Source organism: Falco biarmicus, chromosome 5 (genome assembly GCF_023638135.1).
Source record: "Falco biarmicus isolate bFalBia1 chromosome 5, bFalBia1.pri, whole genome shotgun sequence".
Lineage (NCBI taxonomy): Eukaryota > Metazoa > Chordata > Aves > Falconiformes > Falconidae > Falco > Falco biarmicus.
The window spans coordinates 45,424,205-45,452,054 of record NC_079292.1 but is presented as its reverse complement, the minus strand read 5'-3'; the positions used below and the strand labels follow the sequence as shown (position 1 = coordinate 45,452,054).

The 27,850-nt window shown below is 39.0% G+C and overlaps 1 protein-coding gene across 3 annotated transcripts in view; it reads left to right on the top strand.

Moving 5' to 3' along the window:
* The first annotated feature begins 318 nt into the window (after positions 1-318).
* NR1H4 (nuclear receptor subfamily 1 group H member 4) overlaps positions 319-27,850 on the top strand; it is a 40,904-nt gene continuing 13,372 nt past the window's right edge. Inside the window, exons 1-6 of one of the 3 annotated variants that reach the window (XM_056341071.1) lie at positions 319-491; positions 6,405-6,544; positions 16,636-16,998; positions 23,052-23,204; positions 26,840-26,973; positions 27,484-27,582. In XM_056341071.1, the coding sequence (XP_056197046.1) occupies positions 6,460-6,544; positions 16,636-16,998; positions 23,052-23,204; positions 26,840-26,973; positions 27,484-27,582 (834 nt within the window). In that variant the 5' untranslated portion in view covers positions 319-491; positions 6,405-6,459. Of the gene's footprint in view, positions 492-6,404; positions 6,545-12,126; positions 12,218-16,635; positions 16,999-23,051; positions 23,205-26,839; positions 26,974-27,483; positions 27,583-27,850 lie in introns of those variants that run through there. The other 2 variants (XM_056341072.1, XM_056341074.1) reach the window with 2 other exon arrangements.

Sequence of the window (27,850 nt, the reverse complement as noted above, 5' to 3'; positions counted from 1 at the left end):
CCTAAAAAGTATAAACAATGGAAATACTTAAAAGTCAAGTATATGCCTTGAAATGACATCTTGGTTCCTTGGGTGGGAAAGACAAGGAGGCTGAGTGTTCAGAAAAATGTACATGTGCAGGAAAACTGTTATAATCAGCAACAAGGTACTGTCACCTCACTATTTGAGCTAACTTCTCCCCTGCACCCAGCCAGAGTATTAAGGAGCTTTTCAAGTATCTGCTGATGGACAAGTGGGATTTGCAACATTTTAATACAGCCTATGTTTGGAGAGTTTCGCAAAGAAAGAATTGTTAATGAGTAATCCTTGTCCATTAGGGCACTGAGCCAACGAGCCCAAGCTTTGATTCATTGTGTTATCACTACAGGCTTCTGTTAAACCTAAAAAAACCCAAACCAAAACAAAAATGTTCCTGTGTGAGAATCATTAGGATACTGAACTGAGTGCAGAACTCTTACATCCTTCCGTCTTCAGTCTTCCAGAAAAGAAGAGTAAGTAATAATTCCTTAAACTGATAGCTCTTGCTGTTGTGTAGTATAAAAGTGCTTTTCTCACCCAAATTATTTAATGGATATTAATGGATTTTTGACCAGAAAAAAAGGTTTTTAAAGCTAATATTTTATTGAAGAATAATATAAGGAGAAGTAATTTCATCTACAAAACTGGTGCGACAGCAGGCATTTCCCTTGGGAAAATGTTAAGATCATGACAAATAATGACAGTATTGGAATTTGTCTGTAGAAAGTTGGCTTCTATGTCTGTGTGTCACTGGGAAAGAAAGTAAAACTGCCATACTGAGTCCTTCCTGCAATAAGACTATCTAGTTAATTATGTGCCATCAGCTTTAAAATTGTACTGCTTTGCTAATTTTTTAATCCCTTTTAGGGACAAGAAATGTTTTAAATGTGATGAATGGGAGAAGAGAGGAAAATCCAGAAAGGGTATAGTTAGATTTGTTTTATGTAATTTCTTTGTTTGACAGCTTTGTGTACAGATTCCAGGTGCATCTTCCGAAGTCCAGGACTTTAGCACTCATTTCACATAACTAGCACAAGCAAAAGGTGCTTTCACATTTCAAGCTATTACCCTTTGAATCCATTGCCAGTGTTTAAGAAAATGTCCATTTATTCTGAGTGTTTCTGCTAGCCGTTTATCTTCAGAAAACTATCATTGTGGTGGGGCACATTTGGCTTTTGTTATTTTTAATTGCTATTGATTGTGTTACAGAGAACCTAGAGATCCAAAACTAGATTGGGATCCCACTAGGCTAGATTAGAGTCCAGGAAAAGGTTAAGAAAGGAGGGTTTGCAGTTTTATCAGTCAAGATGTAGAAAAAGATGCTGGAGAAAGGAAGACACTGAAAAATGATGTTCAGCAGGTCATCTCAGGGATAGTCAGAAACTTGCCTCACTGTTTTGAAGTTACTTGCCTACCTACAGAAATGCCATTGAGACTTGTGGTAGAGTTTTCAGTTCTGCCTGTGACTGAAAGATACTTAATTTTGTTTCAGAATTAATCTGTAAGAAAACCCTGGCTTTTTTTCTGTGTTCTGTGTCCTGTATCTCTTTGCTGCTCTGATTTCAAACACCATATTAAAAATACCTAAATAGTAAATTTCAAATGAACAGAATAGCACCAGTTCTGCTTCTGGTTCTCAGACATGCTCATATTGTTGCTTGTATTTTGCAACAGTTGCTGTGTAGCTGCCTGTGAGTGCCATGCATGCCAAAATGATTTGGCAGCAAAAGGTTAGAACAAGGAGCACAAATCTTCCTAATGCTTTCATGTCTCTTTGATACACTTTAAAACAAACAAGCAAGCAAATAAAAAAAGCCTCTCAAATAAGTGAGGCACTGCATTAAATATTCTATAAAAAGGCTATGAGGCCAGATCAAAATCCTGTGAACTAGACTGGAGTCTTCCGATTGATGTTAAGAGTGTTTGGATTAGGCCATAGATTAATGATTACTGAAATATCTCTTTGAGCAATTGGCGACCAGATGTGTAAAGACAATATTACGGGACAGGAGAAGGGAAATGCACCTCACTAATTTCTGCAAATTTTTGCCTGTGCTTTGATATATCTTCCTTGACTAAGTAATTGAAATAGATTCAATCAATCTTCTTCTGAAGGTGAAATGCAATTAGACCATCATGGTGGTTTCCCGATGATCAAATGTATTTTTACTTTACTTGAAAGTATGAGGCTATGATGCTTTTGCCTTTTAGTGAGCTCAGTCAATTTTAGCTTTAATTATTTCATTAAGGGGCTTGGCTTTGCTTATGCAGAAGCCAGGGGAAACTTTACTGTTGACCATAGTAGGGTCGCAGCGAGTCCACTGATAAGAGTCAACAATAAATCTGAAACCTATACCTACATGCATATGCATATACATATACATATATATTTGTACACTCCCATGAACATATATCCCATAAGAAAGCTGGATAAGCATGCACGCACATATATATGGTGAAAGCGCAAGCCACATATATAGTAATACACATCTCCATTTTCTCAGTTAAACACAGAATACATAAACGTGCATTGATGGACTGTTCTGAAGTGTGCTAAAGGATACATATAAGAAAATGTCATGTAATTCATAGCTCTTAATATGCAACTGATGAAAATCTCCAGCAATTTGGCATATATTTTACTTTATACATACTAATCTCTTTTTCTTTGCTCTATGTTTTTGGCCTATGAAAATAATCTCAGAAAGTGATGGAGCAAAAAAAAAGCTTTGTAATTTATCCTATACTGCTTAATTTCTCTTGAGGGGCTTTTATTTTGGAAAGCAATATCGATTTCCTGTGCGCTTATTGTCTTTATTCCAGCTTTTACCTATCTGATGCATTTTTTGTTACACCTCAGGATGGAGTATCAGTCAAGTTGGCTAAAGTAGTCTAGATTATCTTGATAGCAGTAGCTAAGAGATACACTTCATGTAAGGAAGCAAGCATGAGGTAGAAATACCTATGAGTGTTTTGTTATACCAAAAATGCCTGTGCTTATCAACAAGCTTTCCACTATCATGTGAAATCTGAATTAAGAGAGTGTTTACCAATCCTAGTTCATGTACATGAATTTATTCTGGAAGCTGAGATGACATAGCTTTATTACCAGCCAAAAAAAACACTTCAGACCCTCTGTCTTTGGAAGGAATACTTCTGCTAAGAGGTTCTGTGCACAGGTGCAGCAAGTGGCACCCTTTGTCATCTGGCCATGTTGCTAGCAATTTGGGTGCCTCTGTATGGCTGCTGGGTGCAACTGTCCCACTGGCCAGAGCAATGCTTCTGCTCCATGGGAGATGGGGGGAGGTGCTGTGGAACTGTCTCTTTGAAAGTGAAGTCCACTGTGATGGCTTGCAACACTGACTTATGGTGACCTATACTGTTTCCCAGAACTGAACAACGTGTGGAATAAGCGGTGCTTAAATGTTCTATATTGTGTATCTGGGTAGGTCTGAAGGCTGGAAATCAGCAGCTGCTGCTTTTATATACTGGTGAAATTAATTGTATAAATCTAATATAGGATAGATAGATCACAGTAGACTGGATTCAGGGGCAAACCAGAGCAAAATGTCAATCAGTATTTAATGAGGACTTCGGTGTTCAGGCAAATTTAAATTAGCAAAGCTACATGTAATGGAAAATATATTTCCAGCCTTTTTAATGGTGATCATGTCTTGTGCTGTGCAGAAATCCCCAGAATACAGGATTAATTTCTTCCATGACATCCAGTAAATGGTCTGTATCAGCTAAGCCTATTAAAGAAAATGAAATATTAGAAAAGGTGGGACCTGTAAAAGCTTCATGAACATTTGACTTGAACTGAATCCATCCACATCAAAACTAATGTGGCAGGAGAGGTAGAGTTACAAAACCTGTAGTGTCCTAGCTGACTGGGAGGTTATGACAGGTGTATCCTCAGGGTTCTTACTATAAACAAGGCAGTATTAATAGCACCAGTTGGTTGGGGTTTTTTTTGTGAATAATAGATTCTAATAAGTCTGTCTTGAGGTGAGGTTATCTAATGGCACGTTAAAAAATGGAATAGCCTCAAAAAAACCAAGAAAAGAGTTTATAGACATTTCAAAAAGACTATAACAACACAGACACTATATTAGCTTGTTTGCTTTCTCATTTTTTTGCAGCACAGACTAGACAGATGCAGGGTATATAGCTTACAAGCTAAGAAGCTATGTGTTGAAAGTCTGACCGTATACTGGCAGTCTAACAAAATACTTAACAATGGATGTCATTTTGGGACTGTCTTTAAAGTGCCTTGATATAACAACAACATTCCCTAAGAAGATGAGTTCTAGGCTCTGTATGAACGTACAGAAATTCACAATCCCAATGCTGATGTTAGCTGTTGCAGCATTAGCTCCTCTTGTAGGGTCTGAGGAGGAAACATGAGAAGTGGTAGTAGCAGTAGTAGTGATGGAACATGATCTTGAATTCTGGCTGCAGGGAGAACTAATCCTTCAAGGAACCACAGGGGCTGCATACCCGTGGACTGTATGAAAGCTACTGAAGGGATTGGGTGTAAGGAGAGGGTGGAGATGGCCTCACCTCAGTTCTTCAGCAAGAAAATGCAGAGAAACGTTCAGGAGCCCTCTGAAGACACCTGATTTTGATGTTTCGCTTACTAGCCGTTATAGGGTCCTGACTGTGCTGCTGTCTTCTCCCATCACAGAACCCTTGTAATGGGCTGTAAGAGGAATCCTCTCTTAAGGGTCTGTCGTGGGCAGTCCACGAGAAAAGTGGTGGTCAGGAACCATAAGACCTGTGCAGCCCTGGGCAGCCCCACCTCCTGAGTCCAGCAGACACCTTCCGCAGCAAATGCCGTGGTGAGGCAGCAAAATGGTTGGAAGTAGATGTGGGCCTGCTGGGGTGGCTGGGCTGGTTGCCAAGCCCCATCCCAAGATATGAGGAGTTTTTTGCTGTAGCTAAACTATGTTCCTGTGCTTGATTTGAGTCTGTGTGTTTATGTCTTGTTTGCCACAAGAACAAATCTGCTCTGTGATACAAGTAGCTTTTGACATTTCTGAGTGAACTGTTTAAATTATCTGTGGGCAGACATTTCAAATGCATCTGTCTAATTAGAGGGCCTTTGTTTATGCTAAGAAAGAACTTAATGAATCCTTACGGACAAATCTGAATATAATTACACAGTGTGCTTGCCACCTTCACAAGCTACTTCCCAGCCTGCTCAGCACTGTGGCCTCCTGCTGCATTCACGTTTTTGTCAGATGACTTCACTTCTGCTTGAGAAACATGCTGAGCCCTTACTGGGAAGCAGCTTGGGCTGTAACTCTCAAACACTTTCAGTGAGTGGAAATGCAGCCCCAGGGATGGGCCCATGGGAATAAAACTGAATAAAACATTGAGACTATAAAACAAAGCAAAAAAGATTTCTGTCAACTCTATGCAGAATCCTCCTGGTGTCTGCATAAATGCTTGAGACAGCTCCTTGTTGGATCTGTATGTTCTCCCACTGCTGATGGTCCTGCCTCAAATGCTGTCGAGTTGCCCTATCCCACACACATGACCCAGACCTGGGCAAGGGACCCTCTTGCATGCCTTGCTCCTGGATGCAGTACTGCTCTAGCTATAGCCTCCACTCAAGTAGGAGGCAATGACAGGTCTCTTACCTCTTATTTAATAGCCTAGCAGTTAGAGTGGGAAGAAGACCTGGGTACAGTGCCACCGTCAAGCTCAGCAGGTGAAAGCTGCTCCAGCTGACCTGCTAGGAAAACCTGCTAGTGAGCAGGCACAAGCATCTCCCAGCCTCCCCAAGCAAAAGTTATACAGCTGCTTGAGACCAGAAAGGGAGTGCGTGAGTGAGCCTGGTGATTAGACCAAAGCTTTTCTTTCTGTTTTTGTCACCATTTATCTTGTTCAGACAGTAATTACTGAAGGCAAGATAAGGAGCCAGTTGCTGGAAATTAAACTCAAGTTTCCCAGCTTGGTTCTTCTGACCTAACCATAAACTTATACTTTTTCAGCAAGCGAGAGCAATGAAATGATGAAAGGGTAATGAAAAAATAATGCAAACTGGTATTCCCTGGAAGGGGGACTGGGCAGCATGCCCTCAGCAGGTCAGGACAGTGCTTCAGTCTGTGAATATTTGAATAAGGTTGAGTATAAACTGCATAAACTGCCATTAGCTTTAAATGAACAGCAGAAGGACAGCAAATAAAATACACCACAGCAAGGAAAAACCAAACAGACTAAATGCAGCATTTTATTTAAAGGCTGAATTAGGTATTGTAACTTCAAGCCAATGTTTGTTATGGTAAATATTGAAACAACCTCCTGGATCCTGCCTTATAATAGATACACAAGAGTTATTTATCTTGTTTTGAATACTCCTTTTGCTTTGTATCTTCCAGGGTCTCCTTTCAACCTATTTCTTAATTAGCATATTCATACTGAACTGAAGAATAAATGGGATCTGAAATGAATTTAATAGGACATCACCAGCTACCCACTGGGGATGGATTTGCTCTTGCTGAGGGTCCTCATTTGTTTGGTAAGTCATGAAATTAGGTTACAATAACAAGCTATCCTTTACTTGGAAACCTAGGAGAAATCTCAAGTGAAGTCCATGTGGTTGACATGTGCTAACCTTCTCGAATCTTCAGCACTTACAGAAGGAGTAACAAATAAAGGGTCGGTGGTGTTAACGTAATCCTGCACACTGTTGCTTTCATTACTGCTCATAGCAGAGCTTGTAGGCTGTTTTTTATAACGCTATTCTAATACCTGAAACCATGCAGCAAAGACAGACCTTTGTATGTAGGCTGGAGGTTATCTTCATGTGAGTCATTTAAATCAAGCAGAGCAGACATACTTTCAGTTAATTTGTAATAAAATTATACTGCAATGTATTTGAATTGCCACATTATACAAATTTAAGAAAGTAATTTCACCTAAATGAAAACCATTGTCTTATTGAGACCATTAAAAACATATGCTATTAACTTCAATCCACAAGGAAATTTATAGTGCAGGCTGGAAAATTCTCCTTGCTCTAGTTCCGCTGAATTTCTCAAGGCTAAGCACGGGTTTCTTAATGAATTAAGAATTCTTGGTCAATATTTTACAAGCATGGGGAAACTGTCTTCTGTTATATGTACTACTGAGAAAGAAAAAAGCCCACAGAATAATACAATTTTTTAGTCGTCTGGCAGCAGAGGGGGACCTTTGCTGAGTAACGTGATACATTCAGGGCCTCACACACAATACAGACCCCCCCAGAAAGCTGCAACGCTTCAGAAGTTTCCAGTCCAAATAAGACCAGAATTCTCTCTTTCTGAGTACTGGAAAAATTGAAAACATTTCAGTTTCATCTATCTGAAACACGAATAATGGCTTGGGCATGGAGGCACTCTGACACATGGAGTCACTCGTGTTGCAGAGCTTTTAGAAGTCGAGAGCATCTCCAAATCAGACCGCTTCCAGTGTCCTGACTCCATACAGCTAAACTAAAGCACTATCAGTAATGATAAGCAAACCCCACTGCATTACTGCGTGTTACTTGTTTTAATTTTTTCCCCAAAATGTGTTGGGTTTTGATAAGAAAAATGTTTTTGCAGGTGTTAAAAAAAAGTATCTGTGAATAGCTAAAACACTTCCTTGCTACCTGTTAATCTAATGCCAAGCTATACAAAGAGGAGAATGGTGTTCAAGTCTAGAGTGCCAAATTTTATATCCAGTCATCCCTTTAAAAGTCCTACATAACTGAACTACTTCAGGTATTTGTCAAGAAGATTTTTCTCCAGTGTCTTTTTCACTAATTATTTCATTATTTTTAAAGAGTAATGATTGTAGCTTCAAAACACAAGGAAGCACGTTAATGTAAAATACTTTCTCTCCACACTGAAATCTTACTCAGAAATTGTGAGGTCTTCAGAAGAGGGATTGTGTCTCCCGTTATAGGTATTCAGAGCTTAGCACAATGGAGATTTAATTCAAACTGATGTTTCTGTAACAGAAAGAAATAATATATTAAGGGTCTGAATCAGGGCTCCCATTAGGAAGGAGACTTGGCACTCTTGCTGTGTTTCAGTTAAGCTGACTTCGGTTTTGTATGGCCGCTTGGTCCTGTTCTGTGGGATGTTACTCAAGTCTCACAAGTGAATTCTTTACAAATTTGGTATCTTGCTTTTATAGCTGAAAAAACCCCAAACATCAGAAATAATATGCAACTAACTCCACAGAGAAAGTTATTCATTGCGCAAATATGACTCCATCTCTTCAAAATTCTTGTAGGAAATGGTTTTGCCTATCAATTTTATTTTTGTAAACTAATTGCATTTTTCTTGATGTTCAGTTTTGGCAGGTAGGCTTATGAACTCAAGGAAACAGCTAGAAAGCTTTTTTTTTAAATGACCCTTAGAATATATTTCTCGCAGGACTTCTCATACAGCTCTGATGTATTACAAGTGAGAAACTTCTGGCTTACAAACATCAGCCTTTATAAAAAACAGTCTCCTTTTTGAAAGATGCATACTTACATTCTGTAAAAAACCTTGGAAATATATTATCTTTTCATTATGCTTCACTCAGTCTATGGGGAGAGTGTTTTTGGACCTTCAGTGCATCTCCAAATATTAGCACCAGGTCCAGGTGTCTCAAAAGAGATGTTGTCAATTGTGAGTTGCTTGTGCTGTGAGCCTCATCACCATGGTAATTTCAGGGCACTTCTACATACTCACCCTCAAGATTTCTAGTTGCAGCAGGTTTCAGAAGAGCTTAAAGAAAAAAAAATGTTTTCTGCCTTTCAGTAGTTGGAAATTGCATGTTGCTATTTTAACAGTATGTGTCTAAGGCAAAGTATCTCTTTATGTCTTTGGCGTTAGTGTGTTTTAACTGTAGTTTTCCACTTCTGTAGTTATGAGTCTCTGGAAAAAGGGGTTCAAAATGAAAGTGACGAAGGATCTTTAACCCAGCAGAAGTGAGGGTCCTTTTCTTCTACCTTGTCTTCCTGGAAATCTGCTTCTATTTTTCTGTGTTGCTACTCAGGTGATTTAGAAACATCCTAGACCTCTTTACAGAAAATATCTTTTTTGAAGAAGTGGCCAAACCCATATGCATTATACAATACATCCTCTATAGCATCTGCATGCAAGATCAACCTTTTCTTCCTTGCAGTTCTGGTATTCCCAGTGAAGAAAAACTCTTGATGACAAGAAATCCCAGAGGTGCATGGGTCTCCTTTAAGACCTGTTCTCTTAAAATACTCCTCTTCCTCAGTCAAGCCCTGCTTGTTGGGTTGTTGGGTTTTGTTGTTTGTGGTTTGTTTTTATGCAAGCCTCACTGAACTGAACAGGGCCAGCTATGTGAAGGCTAGTCCAGTTTCATACCCTGAACTAAGAGAAAGTGACACACCTAGCAATCTGCATTTTTGAACCTCTGTAATTTAGGACAGAAATCCTGGTCTCCTTTGAACCCTCTGGGAGCTTTGTAGCACGCTTCAGAACAATTAATTTATTCTGTGGACACTTCTACTGTGACAGATATAGACTGATCTGAGCTCCTCCGCTTTGCTCCAAATTGGACACAAGCTGTGACCTAGAAGGTGCTGAGGTGCATTAGCAGAGCACTGTGCTGGTGCTGACAAGCCTTGCCTGAAGGCTTGGCAAATCAGTTGGGACAGCAAGAATGTTGCAAAAGGCATTTGATAACATCTTTCAATTGCCCTTGAAAGTTTTTCATATTAAAGCCAACGTGCTAAATACCAATATCTCCATTATCTTACTTCTTCCATTGTTTATCACCTGCCCTTTTTTACAAGGGACTGAACTAATTTTCAGACACCAAAAATGTCTCCTTCATATTTTAAATGTGGAAGGTAAGCTAATGTATTTGTATGGCATCTAAAATATATACAGCATTTGACTCAAACTGTCATTTATGTGATAAGTAGCAGGCCTTTAAAGTAATAGTCCCATTCTATTTTCTGTGGAAGAACCTTAGCTAGGAGTTTATTAAGTGTGAAACTTCAGCTATCAGAGATGGAATTATTTCTAAGAACCCTGAAAGATAGATCAGTATTATTATATGTTTAATTTGAATAAAGACCTGTTTTAAGTATTTTTTGATGGCCTGACAATGGTTTCTTTTAATGTGACATCAAAATATCATAAGAAATGCCATTATCCATTGTAAATGTCCCTAGATGAGAAAGAAGTGTGTGGGGTGAATGAGTACTCTTAAAAGCTGTATTGAAATGGATGAGGAAGAAATCAACAAAAAATGATGCTTAATAAAGGGGAAAAGTAATGTATCTAAACTTGTCTTAAATATTTGACAATGTAAGAACAATAAAATACCACTGAAAATTAGAACAGTGCCTAAGATGAGCTTAAACAGCTGCCTCCTCTTAGATAAATTTATATTTGTTCTTGTTATGCTTTCTTTAAAAAAAAAAAAAAAAGTAGTAGGATCAAGTGTCCAAACTGATTAAACAGCTTCAAGATCATAAGATATGTTAAATAACTATTTGTCTATCACCACCTGGAAGATGATGTAACATCTGGCTTCATCCCTGCAGGGAAGATAATTAGGCCCATAACAGATCCCCAAACCAAAAGGTAACAAACCAACACAAATTAAAACAGAAAATCATGTGTGTATGTATAATAATTATGAAAAGAGCCAAACCAAACAGAGTGACAATCTGGGAAAAACATGTAATGAGAAGGCCAGGTTGGATGGAGCTTTGAGCAATCTGGTCTAGTGGAAGGTGTCCCTGCCCGTGGCAGGGGGGTTGGAACTAAAAGGTCTTTAAGGTCCAACCCAAACTATTCTATGATTGAGAAGGAATGCAGATGAACAGGGCTCTGAGGATGAAGGTTGTACCACAGAGCAAGGCAAAACCAAAATGCATTTGTGACATGCTTTCTTTTGTGCATGTGTGAGTCATTTGTGGATCTTGGCCCAGAAAGGAGACTTTTTTTGTGAAATAAGGGGAACCTTGCAGTCTGGGACTTGATTCTCTGCCTATCCACTTCCACATGTGATCCTCAGACATACTTATGGTCACAAATCTTAAGTTAGGGTTTTAGTGGCTCATCCACAGTGCTAAATGAAAGAGGCTGAAGACTGAAAGAGGCACGGTACTCTTGACTGCCAGTCTTGACACTACTTGACTCTGCTCTGATCTTGTTCTGGGGGTCTGGATTGCTTTAGCAGGTGCCTTTAAGACATAGGCTTACGCCAGGGACTGTTTCCAAAAAGGCAGCATGGACAAGACTGCTGTAGGTTTGGGTCCTTTTAACCCTGCACTGGTCCCTAACACTGTATCAGCGGGGTTTGTATCTTCATGCCTTAACTGTCATCAAACCGAGGTATGCCACACAATCTTCTGACTTCACGCTGTCCCAGTAGTGCTGCGTTGGCATCCAGCACAGGCTTTCACAACGTTACAGATACTTTGAACTGAAATGCCATATACTAATAATATCTGAGAGCCACAGGGAGGCTACGTGGGCCCAGAAGAGTACGTTCAGCAACAGACTATGTAGTTCAGATGCATCCTGCCCACTCTAGAGTTAGTTACCCCTAAGCTGTGTAGATGAGAATCGATCCCTGACGTTTGGCCTTGGGGCAAGGACATATCTCTGGCACTCTTCTATCTTGTCATACAGACGTGTTTGGTATGGCCTGAGCACTTTGACCTCCTTTTGAGAATAGAACATTTCTGTGCTTAAAAAACATCTGTAAATCCAGTCAGCTAAAACGTGTTTCTTGTGATATTGAAGCACTTATTCTATTGCACAGAATCACCTGATGTTACTAAATAGTTATTTACAAAAAAAAATGTTGCAAATAAACCACAATAGGTACAAAAATACAATAGCTAGGCTACTTGGCAGCATCCCCTTGAACGGTAACTAAATTTTATCCAGGTAAATCCATACTGGGAATGGACATTGCTATTGTTTCAGAAATTTACAAACAAGTTTCTCTGTAATGAAGTTAATAAGTAAACTATATAACCCCTGGCCTGTATCATTCCTCTGCTAATCTTGAAGAAAGTTCTCATAGTACAGAAGTCAACGGGATACAAACAAAGCAGAATTAAGAAGTTTTATTTATATAAGGGAGGGGAAAAGAAAAAGACAGGGAAAGGAGAACTAAAGGTACCTTAAAGAGAGTATTTTTCTTCAAGAAATGGTCAGACTGAAGACAGCCTAAGGTAGGATATTGTTGTGTTCTCGCTTGGATGTGTTTGCCGTCTTCTTTTTGCATTCTGGCCTGAAACTGTAGAGTGCTAGGAGGTTGTTTAAACCAAGTGATCTTTGAAGATCTGCAAAGAATTTGTTTGGAATTAAAAGAGGATTTCATTAATGGTTATGCTATGGCTTCCAAATTATTTAATCCCGAATCTTGTTCTTATTTCTTCAAGTTCTTTCATGAATATCCTATGGAGAGCCACAGGTTCATATTTTAAACCTGCTCAGATTTTTTTCTCTTCAATTACCTTTAGCTTAGTGCAACAATAAATTTTACATTAAAATCTGATCTGATTGTAATTTCTGTAATATTCTGAATAAAAACAACTTCCATCTGCATATAAACTCGGTATAATTCTGCAAACTGAAACCACTTTCTTCAGTTCCAACAAGGAAAATTCCCTTTCATTTCTATGAGTGGTTAAGCCTACATAAAATATTTTTTCAAGTTTTATGTAAAATATTCTGTGTAAAATTTGAAGGAACAAAAGCAAAACTCCCTGGTGAGTTTGTTACAAATGTTATTGTGGAAAAACATATGTAAATGATGACCATATCCATGTGAAGGTTTCATTTTGATATTAGTAAGCTTTCCAGATTTCTGTAACATGTTTTTCATTGAAAAACTTTTATTTGCAAGACATAATCTAGAAGGTGTACAGCTATAAGTGACATCATATTTGTGTGTGCTTAAGTAGTCTTTCTTTAAAAATGTAGAAGGTATGTCTCTGGAACGAAAACCAGATAAACATTTCAAAATAATTAAGGCCACACAAACATAAAATATTGCTGTATTCCAGTGAGGTTGTTTCTGATTTCACTTTCACTGCATATGCCACTGCAAATCCTGGGATTTCAGTGGGCTGGCTCGTGCTTTACAATGGCATGAGACCAGCCCAGCTCTGACTTCTACTAATATATATCTGGATAAAAGCATATGTACATTCCGGTTGGAAAGATAAGATTAGTTTTCTTTTATGATAAGAAAGTATTTACTGTTTGGTCTGAACTTGCGTGTACTTTGCAAAGCATAGTTCCAAAAATCAGTGTGGTTTTCAAACATCATACAGGACACAGTAGTGCAACATACACCTCTGAAAACAGACCCCTTCAGCTTTTGTTGGAAGCCTCAGGCACACAGAGAGCTTGGAAACAAAGGTCAGACCATGTTTTTTCGATCAGGTCATAGAAATACTTTGTCCCAATAATTTCAAGGCATCTAGTTTCTATTTCAACTTCATAATTTGTTTCATTTTTTTAAGAAAATATTTCAGAGTAAAAGGGCATTTCAACTAAAAAAATGAAACAGTTTCATTTTGAGATCACCTCTTTGGAACACCTGTACAGTTTTAAACAATTATTTTTAGATCATTAATGCTTTGAAGCAGAGCATTTCTGGCAATGTTTAAGTCTAGACTCATTGACAATTTTGTAGAAAAAATTGAATTTGACAACTGGTTTTGATCTGATCTGAGTAGAGAATGGTGTCTCACTGAGTCAGCCCAAGCTGGCTGATTTCTAAGGATGAAATACAGATACACACAAAGCCCCTCAAACAGGTCTACTTAAAAAAAAACACCAAACACCAAAAAAGAGAAAAATGCTCTTTAAGGTAAAGTGGGCAAACCTACATAGTTACAACCTAATTATCCTTAAAAATCAGTCTGGTCTCCATAACTAGTATCCAAGCACTTCCAGGAGTTTTATCTGTAAATCTGTTTTATGTAAAACAAGACCATGTTCTCTCAGTCTGTCTTGACCCTGCCTGTTCTTAATTTTTCCTTCTGCTGCTGTGAGCATGGACTCAATTCAGTGGAATTAGTTAACTGTGTGCCTGACACAGAAGGAAAAAGAAGGCAATATAGGTTGGTTGGTTTTTTCCCCCCATATTTAACTTCATACATTAAGACTCCCATTTTTTGGTTTCCTCCAGAAGCAGAGTAGAATTAAGGGTTGTGAAGGTGTTTCTAATCATCTGTAACCCAAATGGATCTACAGTAGTTTAAATAGACACCCAATATTATCTTAAGATGTGTTGCAGTTCTTTAGCAGCCCTGAGTTTTTTAACAAGCTCTGTGATTATTTTTTTACTGTGGAAGAAGTGTTGCCTTCTCCTCTTGCTCTTTCAGAGACCCAAGTGGTTCAGGAGGCTGGTATAGAGCTTTTGTGGAATTTCCTTGGATGGCATGAAGTTAAAAATCTGGAGTTTCTTTCTTTTCATTTTGGGATCGTGCCATTTTCCCTTAGCAAACTTAATCAACTCTGATTAAGTGATTACTAACTATCAAATGACAGCTTTAGGTCTCCATAGTGAACAGATTCCTTTCCAAAGAGAGACTGAATGATTTGTAAAATGATTGTGTATCTCACAATTAACACCAGTTTTTGTACCTGAATTACCTTGCCCAGTCTTAATGACCAGCAGTCTCAACAAACCATAGATATAATTAAAAAAAGGGTACTCGATCGTTAAACCTGCAGCAAACAATAAAGGTCAGCATCAAATAATTGCTGTCTTCACCCTTTGCGTGCATTGTCACTGCTGCAGCTGACAGGTATCGGTGACAGTTTGCATTCCATGTATGAAGCTGTAAATTCACTTCCAGGCTCTTCCACAGAGTCCCCAGATGCCTCTCTTTTGTCTCAGGTCTCTGTATGTCTATGCTGTTTATTTAAAGGGCATAAATAGGTTTGGGGAGTGCCTTCTGCTACTCTGCTTATGCTAGTGTAGTAGTCAGGTCCCTGGCCTCCTCTGGAGCAACTAAATGCAACCATAATTAAATTTAGTGTTAATAATAAGTGGCACCATCATTCTCATTTGGTTTTGTGTCATGTTTTTACAGACATAGGTCTTGCTGCTTATTCTTGAACTGGGACCTCAACATTTGCTATTGGCAAAGATGGGCTGTGGACAGTACAGCAACCACACACACTCGAAACACTTGTATGTCTTTTGCGACACGGTAAAGTAGGAAGGGCAGAAGGCTGTAAAGTAAGAGTGTGAGACCTTGAAAGTGAAAAAGTAGGTGAAATTAAGAGATTAGCTTCTGGCACCAACTGAAGTGAGACGAAGGAGAAGGAAGGATCCGCTGCTATAGATTTTAATTATCTTTGTCAGTACAGATGTTCTCTTCTCTTAACTGTTAGCATTTCTTCATTGTTTCTGATTTTTCTGAAGTGTGGAAGACTTGCCAGGGAACCAATATGATGTTAGCAAAAAAGTTTTTAGAGTGCTTCTGGAGTACTGTTAAATAATGGTCACCAACAAACATTAACCTGTGATTTCCATCTAAGTACTGTTTTTGACCCCAACAGGAGTCAGCATCATCCTGGAAATACACGCTGTTTTTCTCAGGTTCTCTTATTGAAACTAATAAAGGAATTGTGTCAGTGTTTTCATGATGTGGCTCTCTCCAACAGCAAATAGGAAGTAGTTTGTAAATAATTTTTAAATTACGCTTTTCAGCTGTTTGACATGGGCTTGATTTTAATTACACCAGGGACTGCTAGATGTTGTAGTACAGAAAAAAAAATGAGACTTGTTTGCATTTTAAAACCTGCTATTTAATGGGAAAAGTTAAAGTACTGGGTTGATACCAACAGGAAAGGTTGCCATTCCTTGCAGCGCTGCCAGGTTCGTTGTTGGCTCAATGGTGAACAGTGCTGGCTTACAGAGGTGCTTCATATGAGAACCACACAACTGCACAGAGTGGCACACACTTATAAGGGCTGGGAACCAGGCTGCAGATGCTGGCTGGGTGGCCACTGGAGGCTGGATGGTGAGAAGGACCTGTTTGACCAGTTATATTAGGGCTATCTTCCGTATTCTTTCATGGTAACCTCATTTTCACCTTTCAGGCTCTTCCTGAAGCCTCACTTCTTGTCATCTTTCCCCAGTGCAGTTTTTCTCTATCATGATGTATTCATTCAGAATCAAATAGAAATTAGTGTGATGATTGAGTCTTGATCTAACTTTCTCCAACGCCATAGGAATTCTGGGGTTTGTTTGGATTTTTTTTATTCTGCTGTGAGACCTATTTTGGGTTGCTAGCTTCTCTGCAGTGTGAATTGTTCTTCCTTGTAAACTGAACATTTATATGATTAGCTCCATGGTATTTTTCAAGATTTTTTTAATGTAAAGTGCTAGTGCTAGACATTACCACCAATATTAAAGGAGTGGCTGAAAATTGGTTATGTTACTTTTAAAATATCTTGTAATGTCTTTGTGTAACACCAGGACTGCAGCAAATCTGAGCTCAGATAATGCAATCTTTATAATTATGCCTTGTTTTTAAGATAGATGTCTGGAGGTGGAAACCTCTCTGATAACTGAAGTTTCATGGTAGTAATAGAAATTGTTTCTTGTGTTATCATTTTCCAGGTGTCCTTTCAGAGCCAATGAATTCTCCAGTGCAAGAGGCAGATGTGTCACCTTACGCACAGTACAACAGTGTGCCATTTCCCCAAGTTCAGCCTCAGATTTCATCACCACCTTACTACTCCAACGTAGGCTTCTACCCTCCACAGCATGAGGAATGGTATTCCCCCGGGATGTACGAGCTCAGAAGAATACCCTCAGAGACCTTTTTCACAAGGGAGACGGAGATAACAGACATCCCTGCAGCCAAAAAGCCTAGACTCAGTCACTCCACGGGAAGAGTGAAAGGAGAAGAGCTCTGTGTGGTCTGTGGTGACAAAGCCTCTGGGTACCACTACAATGCGCTTACTTGCGAAGGATGCAAAGGTAGGATGAAATCAATTACAGAATACAATTCACCTAATAAGCACAGCAGTTCCTGAATATTTTTTTCCTATTAATTGTATCTGAGCCATTAAGCATTTTAGAGATTTACATTTGGTTCTAGCGTACACGGTTCTGTATTTTTCCCCAAGACAGATTGGCAGCATCTTTCACTGTTGTCCTGTTATTTATAGAGCACAGTCAGTCAACCTATGGCTCTTGAGCCACCATTAGCTCTTGGTAAGCTGAACAGCTTCCATGTGGGGGCCTGGCAGCCTGCCTCTGCTTGGAGGCTGTTTGTGCCAGTCTCTGCCTGTGGAAGTTGTGTGGTTTAACCCCAGCTGGCAACTAAGCACCATGCTCACTCCCCCTGGTGGGATTGGGGAAAGAATCAGAAGAGTAATAAAAGTGAGAAAATTCATGGGCTGAGATAAAGACAGCTTAGTAAGTAAAGCAACAGCTGTGCATGCAAGCAAAGCAAACCAAGGAATTCATTCACCACTTCCCATGGGCAGGGAGGTGTCCAGCCACCTCCAGGACAGCAGGGCTCCATCATGCATAATGGTTACTTGGAAAGACAAATGCCAATACTGTGAACATCCTCCCCTTCCTTCTTCCCCCAGCTCTATATGCTGAGCATGGCATCATAGAGTATGGAATACCCCTTTGGTCAGTTGGGGTCGGCAGTCCTGGCTGTGCCCCCTCCCAGCTTCTTGTGCCCCCCAGCTGCTGGCTGGTGGGGTGGGGTGAGAGGCAGAACAGGCCTGGGCTCTGTGTAAGCCCTGCTCAGCAGCAACTAAAACACCCCTGTGTGTCAGCACTGTTTCCAGCACAAATCCAAAACAGTCCCATAGTAGCTGCTGTGAAGGAAGTTAACACTATCCCAGCCAAAACCAGCACTGGAAGGAACCAGACCCACGGAGCCCCTGGGGGTCAGGCTGCCCTAGAGATCGGCTGCAAGCCAGCCCAGGTGCCTCCTGCAGCGCGCACTGCGAGTGAAAGCTGCCAGCTCCGTCTGCAGGCTGCTCCCAGGGAATCTCTTTTTCTCAGCTCCCAAAGGTCACGGTAGGTGTGTTGTGTTCAGGTTTGTGAAATGAAAGAATTTATAATTCTAGACTTCTAGGAATAGCCTCTATCCCTAGGGAGGGAGCCTCTTAAGGAAACAGATGGTACCTGGCTTCTTAAAAGAACAGTATTCACAAGTTGGTGTCACGATAAATGGGATACAGAAAATCATTGCCGTTATTGGAAATGTGCTTGCCAGATATTTTAGCAGAGAAGGTTATGCTGATGGAATAACTATTATACCTAAAGAAGGTTACCCTATGACAGAACTGAGGTACATTACAGAAAGAAAAATAATGGCCCAGTTTTTCATTCTATTCTGTGAATAAATATTTCATTATCATTTCTGTTCTGTGGATAAAGGCTAAAGCACAGACATTACTGAAGCACTAAAATACCTTAATGTGGAACTCAGTCACTGAAAGTAGCCTTTGAACTAATCTGGGGCTTTTGCTTTATCTATTACAAATTCATCTCTGAGGGCACAGAAGACCACACTGGTCAACCACTCTAAAGACAAATAGAGTCAAGGGTCATATAGTCCTTCTCAATAATTCCAAGAAATATGAGGTTTGTTTCTTTCTGCCGTCTGTATGAATAGTCTCAAAGTCAAAAAACATGAATTAACTCGTATGAATATTGTCATTATAAACCAGATTAAATTCAAATTTAGTGTGAAGATTCCAAGTAATGACACAGTTACTCTGTTAAGAAGCTATTACTACTCTTTCTTAACTTCATTATTAAATTTCTTAGCAATTTTTCAAAGACTTCCAATTATGAACTATGGAATTTGTCAAGAATGTTTCTGGGAGAGAGGTTAAAACCACCAGGTAAATACTCAGGTTGAAACCCATGGTGAAAGGAAATACATGTTCATCTCTCTGTTGATCCAGTTTGAATCACTCTAACCATTATTTTACTGCTTTATTGGGACAATTTATTTTATGTTTTTGCTCTGTTTCATGACTGCAACATCAATTACGAAGAATAGTACCCTTGATCAAACATCATAAAAATTGAATTATTTAAAGGTAACGCATTCTGTTTCCACAATAAACTTCAGAGGTGATTAAAATACCAGCTGATTCAGTTAAAAGATGTGCTGAGGATAGTAATTCTGTTTCACAATGTGAAGGGGATACTATGTTTTCTAGACCTCTGATCGTTTATGTGTATCTGTGGTATTTTTCACTTGAGTATACATTACCCTTAAAGCATAGTGACCAAAACTGAGCTCAGAACTTCAGTTGTGCTCTTAGTGCAGTAGAATTACTTTATGTCTCACAACCAAGTATGAGATTAGCTCTTCTTTTTTTGGCAACAAGACTGTTAATCCATGCTCAATGTGTGTCCAAAATAATATGCAGATCCCTTTCTGCAGGACTAGTGCTCACCTTGCAGCACCCCAGCTCCATTGATGCCGTGGACATTCTTATCCAAAGGGGGAGGATTTGCACATATTTTTATGAGATTCAGTCCCCTGGGATGAATATGTTAATTTTTTTTTTTTCATTTCTTTCTTGGGTAATGCATTCAGTGACACCCTCTATTCTTTTTGGTTTTCTTTCTTGGGCAGAAGGAAAAATATTAAGATCTTACTTATTATTCCTCCTGAGAATATTAATCTAAACATATGGGCAGGAGTATACACTTCTCTGTATATTTTTTTTAATACATTAACATTCATTAACAAATAAGTATGAAATAATTCATTAATATTTTACATATTATGCAAAAGCAGATTAAACAAAGCATTTTCTCTCATACAACATTTGCCTGTGGTATTATTAAAAATAATAATAATAATAAAAGCTTCCTTGAGGTTTCTCTCACCTCAAACTTATCACTTTAGAAAGTGCTGCCTTGATTAACAATAATAACATCACAATTGCCATTCATAAAGAATGAGGCAGTTCAGGAATTGTTACAGTATAGGGAGCAGTATACTGTGCTTTAAAACCCGATGCTGTAAAGGGCATTTCTGAGACAACCTCTGCAGACAGACATAGAAGATTTTTTGGCTTGTATCTGTATCTGTATAGCGATACTGGGCTTTAAGGGCCATTTTCAAAAGTCGCAGCACAAATGTGACATAGTATTGCACTTGTTCAATAAAGCCAAAGAATAAATTCTGCTGGGGGAAAAGTTAGTTGTGAATTCCCTCTGCGCAGGCTAGTAGCATTAATTTTTTTCCAGCCTTCAAACCACTCCTGTAATTGATGTATCTCATGCCAGACTGAGAATACTTCTTGCAAAGAAGGAAAGATGGGTCCCGCTTTAACCTTCTCCTCACACTGACACCCACCACGTGGGTGTGGGGGGAGGGAATGTTGGAGCACATCTTGATAGTCTGACAGAGCAGAGCAGGTGCTTTGTTAGCAGTTGTGTATTTCAAAAACTTTTAAACTGAAAAACTCAAAGCAGTTGGCCATCAGGATGGCAGGTAGAGATATTTACAGAGCCTTCATCTACACTTTTAACAGCTGTCCTCCTTCAACTTTCATAATTTCTATAAGAAAAATCAGCATCAGTAATATCTGAGCAGCTCTAGCCATAATTAATCATATTCATGACTAGCTTAGAGAACAAAGCAAATTCAACATTCTCAGCTTTTTGTAATTTGGCAAGATCTGATAGAAGTTAGACTATGCCAAAAAAACTTTAGCTTTTGGGGCTACCCCTTCATTAGTTTAATAGATGACATTGCTGATTTACCTCTGAATTTTTGTAAAACTTCTGGTATAGAAGGTTACATATAAAATATTTCAGGCAGTTTAAGTTCATTTTGAATTATTAGTGAATAATATATATAGAAATTCCATTCATACTGAAAAGCTAATTTCAAAATTAATCATGAAGTCTGTTGAAGAAGACAATGATTCAAGAGACACTTCATGATAAAATTGAAGCAAGAATAGGATTAAAACTACTTTTCCAAAAAAATTATTTCACTTTTCATTTCACATCATTTCACTCATTCAAACACTTTGTTATTAACAGAAAATATTTGACTGCTTGAATTTTGTTGGTTCCTAGCTTTTTCATCCATATTTTTGCATTTTTCTTTCATATTTTTACATACTTTAGAAGAATTATTTACTAAAGCTCTTTTTCTTTGTTTCTCCATGAAAAAGCAAATGCACACCTTGTGGGTAGGGTGAGTTATGAAGTCATCAATTGGACTTATAATGTTATAAATATTTGTGCAGAGCTTTTCAACATCTACTACTCATTAATATGTGTTACAATTTACAAGATTCAAATTTAACAAATAAAATTCATAAATTACGTAAAGCAGATGCAGTTGCCTTTAACTGACACTGAAAACATAACCGCTCAAATCCAGGCCTTATTCTCCCTTCCCTGGCCAGTAAATGGTAATGTATTAAACATCATGTGAATGATGAATAAAAATAATGCCTGGGGCTGCTGGAGGTTCTAAGCAATCTGCATTTCAAAAGAGACTGATGCCAGTCAACTGTATTTATCTGAAAAGCAGCCAATAAAACAGACAGCATGGAACAGATTTCAAGCAGGAATTACAGCAGATTCAGAGAAATGCCAGACTTTTTGTTACCAGATAGTGGAATTGTTTTACTGGTAGCTACACATTGGTGCTTGGGAGAGATTATGCAATTATAAAAACATGGGCCAATGGCAAAATCATCACGTCATCTGTTATACTGCCTAGATTCAGGGGGACAGTATCTTAGCTGAACACATTCTGAAAACACACAGAAAAATCCTGCAACTGACAAAAATTCATATTCACATCTGCCTTGTGATTTGAGTATGGAAGACCAGGTCATATCTGGTGCCTCTCTTAGTCCATCAAAATGCCAGGCTGGAAAACGATGGTGGTTTTACTGTGCCAGCCAGTGGCAATAAGAAAGCAAAAGCTTTGTAAATAGCTCTGATTAATGTAAATTTACACATAGCTCTAGTTGGAAATGCACCATAAGTCAGTGATGTGCCAGCAGGAGCTTCCAGGAGTCTATTTCAGAAACCTGCTGTTGGATGTGGAGGAGAACTGATTCCCTCTGTAGCTGATGCTAGTCTCTGCCATATCAAGGACAACGTGAAAAGATTATGATGGCACAGTAAGTCGCACTAAAAATTCAGTAAATATTCAAGTCATCATTGGCAGCTACAACTCTGTTGTTTTGTGATGACCCTTGTTCAATTGCATTTAATATCTTGAGCATGCCATGTTTGCCCACGGTGCCGCTCAGAGGTGTGCTAGGCAGCAGCCAAATAGGAGATTTGGACAGACTGAGCAAAGGTCTTCTCAATTTCTTGTATCAGTAGCTGTTTGCAGTTGCCACTCTGTCGTTTTGGAGTGACTTTAGTAATGTTACCAGTAGAACTGCCTGTGTAGGTGAAATTAGGTGACTCCTTAACTCATCAGGTGGATAATATTTAGTGAATGAGGATGGAGTATCTTGTAAACAGCGAAGGAGGCCACATGTACAACAGGTGGGTACAATGTAGCTTTCTTATTAAACTTGGGGGTGGGCAAGCAGACCAGTATGTGGAGCTTCTGCAGCTCCCAGGAACTGAGGGAATGGTGACGAGTTACTCAACTCTCTTTCTGCACATCCTGTACCTCAAGAGACTTAACAGATTCATGTTTTTTTCACCAGCTGTTTATATGATATCACCCTACAGCTCGAGTGCTGGTGTTCACCCTGCTTCTGCCAGGTTTCAGATTTGGGCCTGATTTTTCTCAACATCCACAGTTCTAGGGCCTTACCTTGGGCTAATGCCTAATGTTTGGGCCCATCATTTATCATGTTGATTTATTAAATTATATGACTTTGATACTGTTGTCAACATAAATATAAGGAATATGGCAATCTAAGCACTGAAAGAAACAGTGCAGTAGAAAATGTGTCATTCAGAAAACCCAATGAAGACAGAGGTGTTCTTCAACTTGATTGCTTTGCTGCTTTGAGAGTTTTCATCTGTGTCACTGTTGTGTTGTGCAGGGTTCTTCAGAAGAAGCATCACAAAAAACGCAGTGTACAAGTGTAAAAATGGAGGCAACTGTGAGATGGACATGTACATGAGAAGAAAATGCCAGGAGTGCCGTCTAAGGAAATGCAAGCAAATGGGCATGTTGGCTGAATGTATGTATACAGGTATTTGCATCATATAGTCAGTGTGCTTCAAATACTGTATTTATTCAGTTAGGCTGGTTTTAATAATAAATCTATGAAAGATATCATCTGGCAGGTGGAAGGTGCATGAAAGATGCTGCTGTGTCTGTGTATCAAATCCTGTTGAAAAAGGTGAATGTGCACTTACAAGCAATGGGATTTAGTTGGTGGTCGGTGGACAAAGGTGTAAGAGTTGAGCAAATGTTAAGGAAGGGCTGTCCTGCACTAGATGACAGCCATTAGTCTGCTTGAACAGAAAGGAAAAGCAGGCACCAGGGGAAGTGAGTCTATGGGAGATTCCCCAGGAGCAAGGAGTTTGCAGTGTTGTGGGAGCCAAAGCAGGAAAGTCCTGGTGCTTCCCTTAGCTACTCTTTCTGGGGCTCTCCCTGTCAAGTTATTGTTAGCCAAGTCCAAATTTTGGCATTCAAACAATGTCATTTTCAAGAAAAGAGGAGGACTGCTGCTAGCAGGAAGTTTCAGTGGACTTGCCAAGTGTATGTTCCCAGACCTCACCCAGCAATCACGCAAAGCCTGCTAAGGGCTAGCCCTTTATTATAGTCTCATTAGCTCTTCTTGTGGCACTATAGATTTTCCTGCCTTGCATATAGGCACATAGGTAGAACTGTATCCAGAAATAAATCTGGTAGAGTTTATAATATGTCATATTAAAGTGAATTTTCTATTCAGACCAGCAGCATATAAACTTCATTGAGCTTCACATTGCATAACTTAGAATAACAGGTATATTGGAGGGCAACTTTAAACACATTTAAAATTCCATTTTGACAGAAAATGTTGTTAGATCCATTATTTTTGCAAGCTTGCTCCTGAAAACCATCTGTAAACATCTGCTCTTCTGCCTTTCATGAACCGAGCTACAATTTATTTTTCTTGATGGCTCCAATCATTTTAGCATACACATATGTGTGAAACCAATTTAGGTTCATACAGGAAATTAATCTACTTGGAATTTTTAATATACTTCTATCCCTCAATCTGATCAGAAGATGCTATATTAACTGTTGGTTTTGTGAGAAACAATAAGCTCCATCAATATCTGGAATGCATTGCCAGCATAATGTAATTAATCTTTCATTCTGCAAATTGAACAGGCTACAAAGATCCCAAGATATGACATATTCTCATGCAATACGTAAATATATGAGCAGACGCCACCACTGTGATGACAGCACTCAATGTGTCTGTAAGTGTCAGAGGATAACAGCTCGTCTGTGATGGTGATTCCAGATACATTGTTCCAAAATTTTGAGGGTTCAAAATAGCCTGAGTGACTCAGTACAACAAAAAACAACCGATCACCCCAAAACCCCCCAAAAATAGGTCAGTGTAAGTAATACTGACTGGGCTCACATGAAACTTTTAAGCTGGCCTATCGTTTTCACAAACTGGCATATGTGAAATAAAAGCCGGTGAGTGCTACTGCCATCTGATTCTCTCTCTCTGCAACGGAAACACTGGGCAGCTCGTGTTGCTCATGACTTAACCATAAGCATGCTCTAATGCACTGCAATGAGGATGTTTGGCAAGGTACAGTTTAATGGCTTTTAAGTAGGAGTATGCTGTATAATTGCTTTTAGTTCAAGGCAATTCAGGACAGTAAAACACAAAGCTTCTAGTAATATAGAGCATTTGTTCAGAAAAAAATATACTAGGAAATAAAAGGTTGCCTTGATCTTTGTTTCACCTACTCATTTTGTAGGATTGTAATTGCAAGCTCTGTGGATTCTTCTCTCCTTCTACACAAGGAGGTAAAGCCTTATAAATATTTATGGCATGGCTACACAACAATCCTACTCCTGCCCTTTATACACAATCCACAGACAGATCAAAATTACTAACCATCAGTTTCAGTCATTTGTTGTCATTTTGATACAAACTTCAAGTTTCTTGGGTGAAATATCTACCTAGGGAAGACCCAGGTTCTGCCACTCTTCCTGGAAGGCAATACCCATTTAATACCCATCGAAACCTAGCTATCTCTGAGGTAAAAAGCAAAGTCCTGTCTCTCACATCAGTTTTTCAGCTAACTAAAATGGAGCTGTAATAAGATGTCAAGGTACTACTCAGTAGCAGGAGGTGTGAGAAAAATCTGTCTTACTGCTTAAGGCAATTGTCAACCAAATTTTTCCTAGGAAGGTAGTAGACTGGACCCTAAGCTGGTAGAAAACAGTACAAGCCCATTAACACTGCCAAAGGATGCACTGAATAATTTAGAAAAAGAAATCTATGATGCTGAAAGGCAGCACAAATTACATGGCTCGATACCAATTATTATCTCCATCGTTCCTATTCCCCCCTTTCAAGGTATTATTTGCAGGTCTTATTTTAGTCATGTAAATTTCCTCTTCTCTCAGCAGTTCAGGTAGGTTATTTTATATAGTGCTTAAACAGGAAATTAAAAACATTCACAATGATATTCACTGTTTTCATGGTATCTTCCTCCACCATCATATACTCACTGAATGAGCCTCTTTTCCTGCTCCATAGTTTCAAAGGTGAAGAATGAGAAGGATACTTAAAAGAAGCTAAAAAAAAAAAAAAAAAGAAAGAACAAATGATAAAGAAGCAAAAAAGCCCTGTGATGATACGTTTATTTTTAGAGGAGTACTTAGATGTTTACTTTTTCATTTGTGCTTTCTGGCTGTCTTCCACAGGTAGTGTAGGGTACCTATTGTCCCTTTTTTTTGTTAGCACAAGCAAATTGCTAGTTTTTATGACATCCACACAAGAATGCTCCCTGGTTCAAAGTACTGAAATGTAGTCTAGAACACCCCCCATCCCCCCAAATGCAAAAATCCTTTCATTAGGGCGAGTGAAACTCTACAATAAAACCAGGGCTTTTTTTCAGTCCTCTAATACAATAAAATGCAAAATAGCAAGACCAACCAGGTAACATTTAAAATAAATAGATTTTAAAGGTACATTTGCCAGCCTGAATTAATTCTGAGCCTGCATTTTCAGCAGTTGGTCTATCCATACCATGACACTGTAATGGCTAAAGCCCTGGAGTCCTCTCTTCTGAGTGGGCTTTCTGTGCGAAGATTCTGCATTACTGCCATACTATTGCCTGAAGGACTATTGAAAACAGCCAGTGCCCTTTGTGTAAGAACAGGTGCACCTTGATTACTGTTGTGGATCGGATGAGGATCACGCTTTTGATGACAGTCTTTCAGTTGTTCCCATTTATTGTGCTTTGGTCTGGGTCTTGGAGCACATGAAGGGGTTTTCTTTCAGATGAAACTAAACCAAAGACACACTCCAGCAGACTACCATCACTAATGGGTTTTCTGTCTGTAAGACCAGATCAGAACTGGTCCAAAGTAAGAACGCCGACATGCATACTGTGTGGATGCTGGGTCACCAGAACCAACTGTTTTGCTCTGCAGATGGGCTCCTGCTGGTGAGACTGCTCGTTAGTGTGTACTTAGTGTGTCTCATTAGACTCATATCCAAAGATAATGACATGATCAGGAAATGATCTGCACAGGTAAGTGGGTTTGTTAGTGTAAAGGGCATTCATGGGCATGTTTACGTACCTATTCAGTGCCTAATGCATATATAAAACCAGTTGCTATCTGTTGTATTATGTGTTCTAGGTCTGCTAACAGAAATACAATGCAAGTCAAAAAGGCTAAGGAAAAATGTGAAACAGCTCCCAGATGAGACGGTCAATGAAGATAACGAAGGCCATGACATGAAACAAGTGACGTCTACAACTAAAATATATAGGGTAAGGCAACTCTTGTAATAGCTCGTACAGCAGTGGTGATGTTTGAGCTAAATGTGGCTAGTACAGTAAATACAGAGTACTTGTAAACTCTCTGGAGCTGTCTGTATTAATTAAAACTCCATCTCCCACCAAGTCAAGGAAATACCTTGACTATAGAAGTAGTTCTGATATTTTTAGTCAAAACTCAATAAAGCACCTATAAAACCCATAAAGTATTTTTTCTGTGAGACATATCTCACATATATATCACGTACGGTGAGGTGTGATATTAAAGTTATTTGCTAAACATTTCCTTATTTCTAGTAATAAACTACACAAACTCATGCAGTTTAGAAGCATTATACACCTCTCTTCTGTAGACTTCTATAGAAATCTCAGTGACCAGCAAAACTCTTGTCTGATTGATCTCCAAGTGTGAGAAAGAATGTATAGCTTTTGCTTAAAGCAAGAAATGCTAGATCATTTCTATGACTGCATTTCATGATGGGCTTTTTTTTTTTGCCAGTATAGGAGAGAGTAGAATTTACCCCAGAACAGCAGAACCTTCTAGATTACATCATGGATTCATACAGTAAGCAACAAATACCACAGGAGGTGTCAAAAAAACTAGTAAGTACACTGATAAATTCATTTGTGAGATGCACACAACGAAGCTGAGAATTACATGGCAGAAAATATTTGTACTCAGCATAAGTAGGTGTAGTAAACAGTAGAGCAAACTATGGGTAAAAGCTTACAGTTAAAACATGCTGCAAGTGGGGCAGAATCTCTCCCATTCAGTCAACAGTCAGACCACGCCTTTGTTTATCAAACACCAATGCTAGGGAAAAGGTTTCAACTCTGGCAATACACTTTTATGCTCAAATCTATCCTTTAA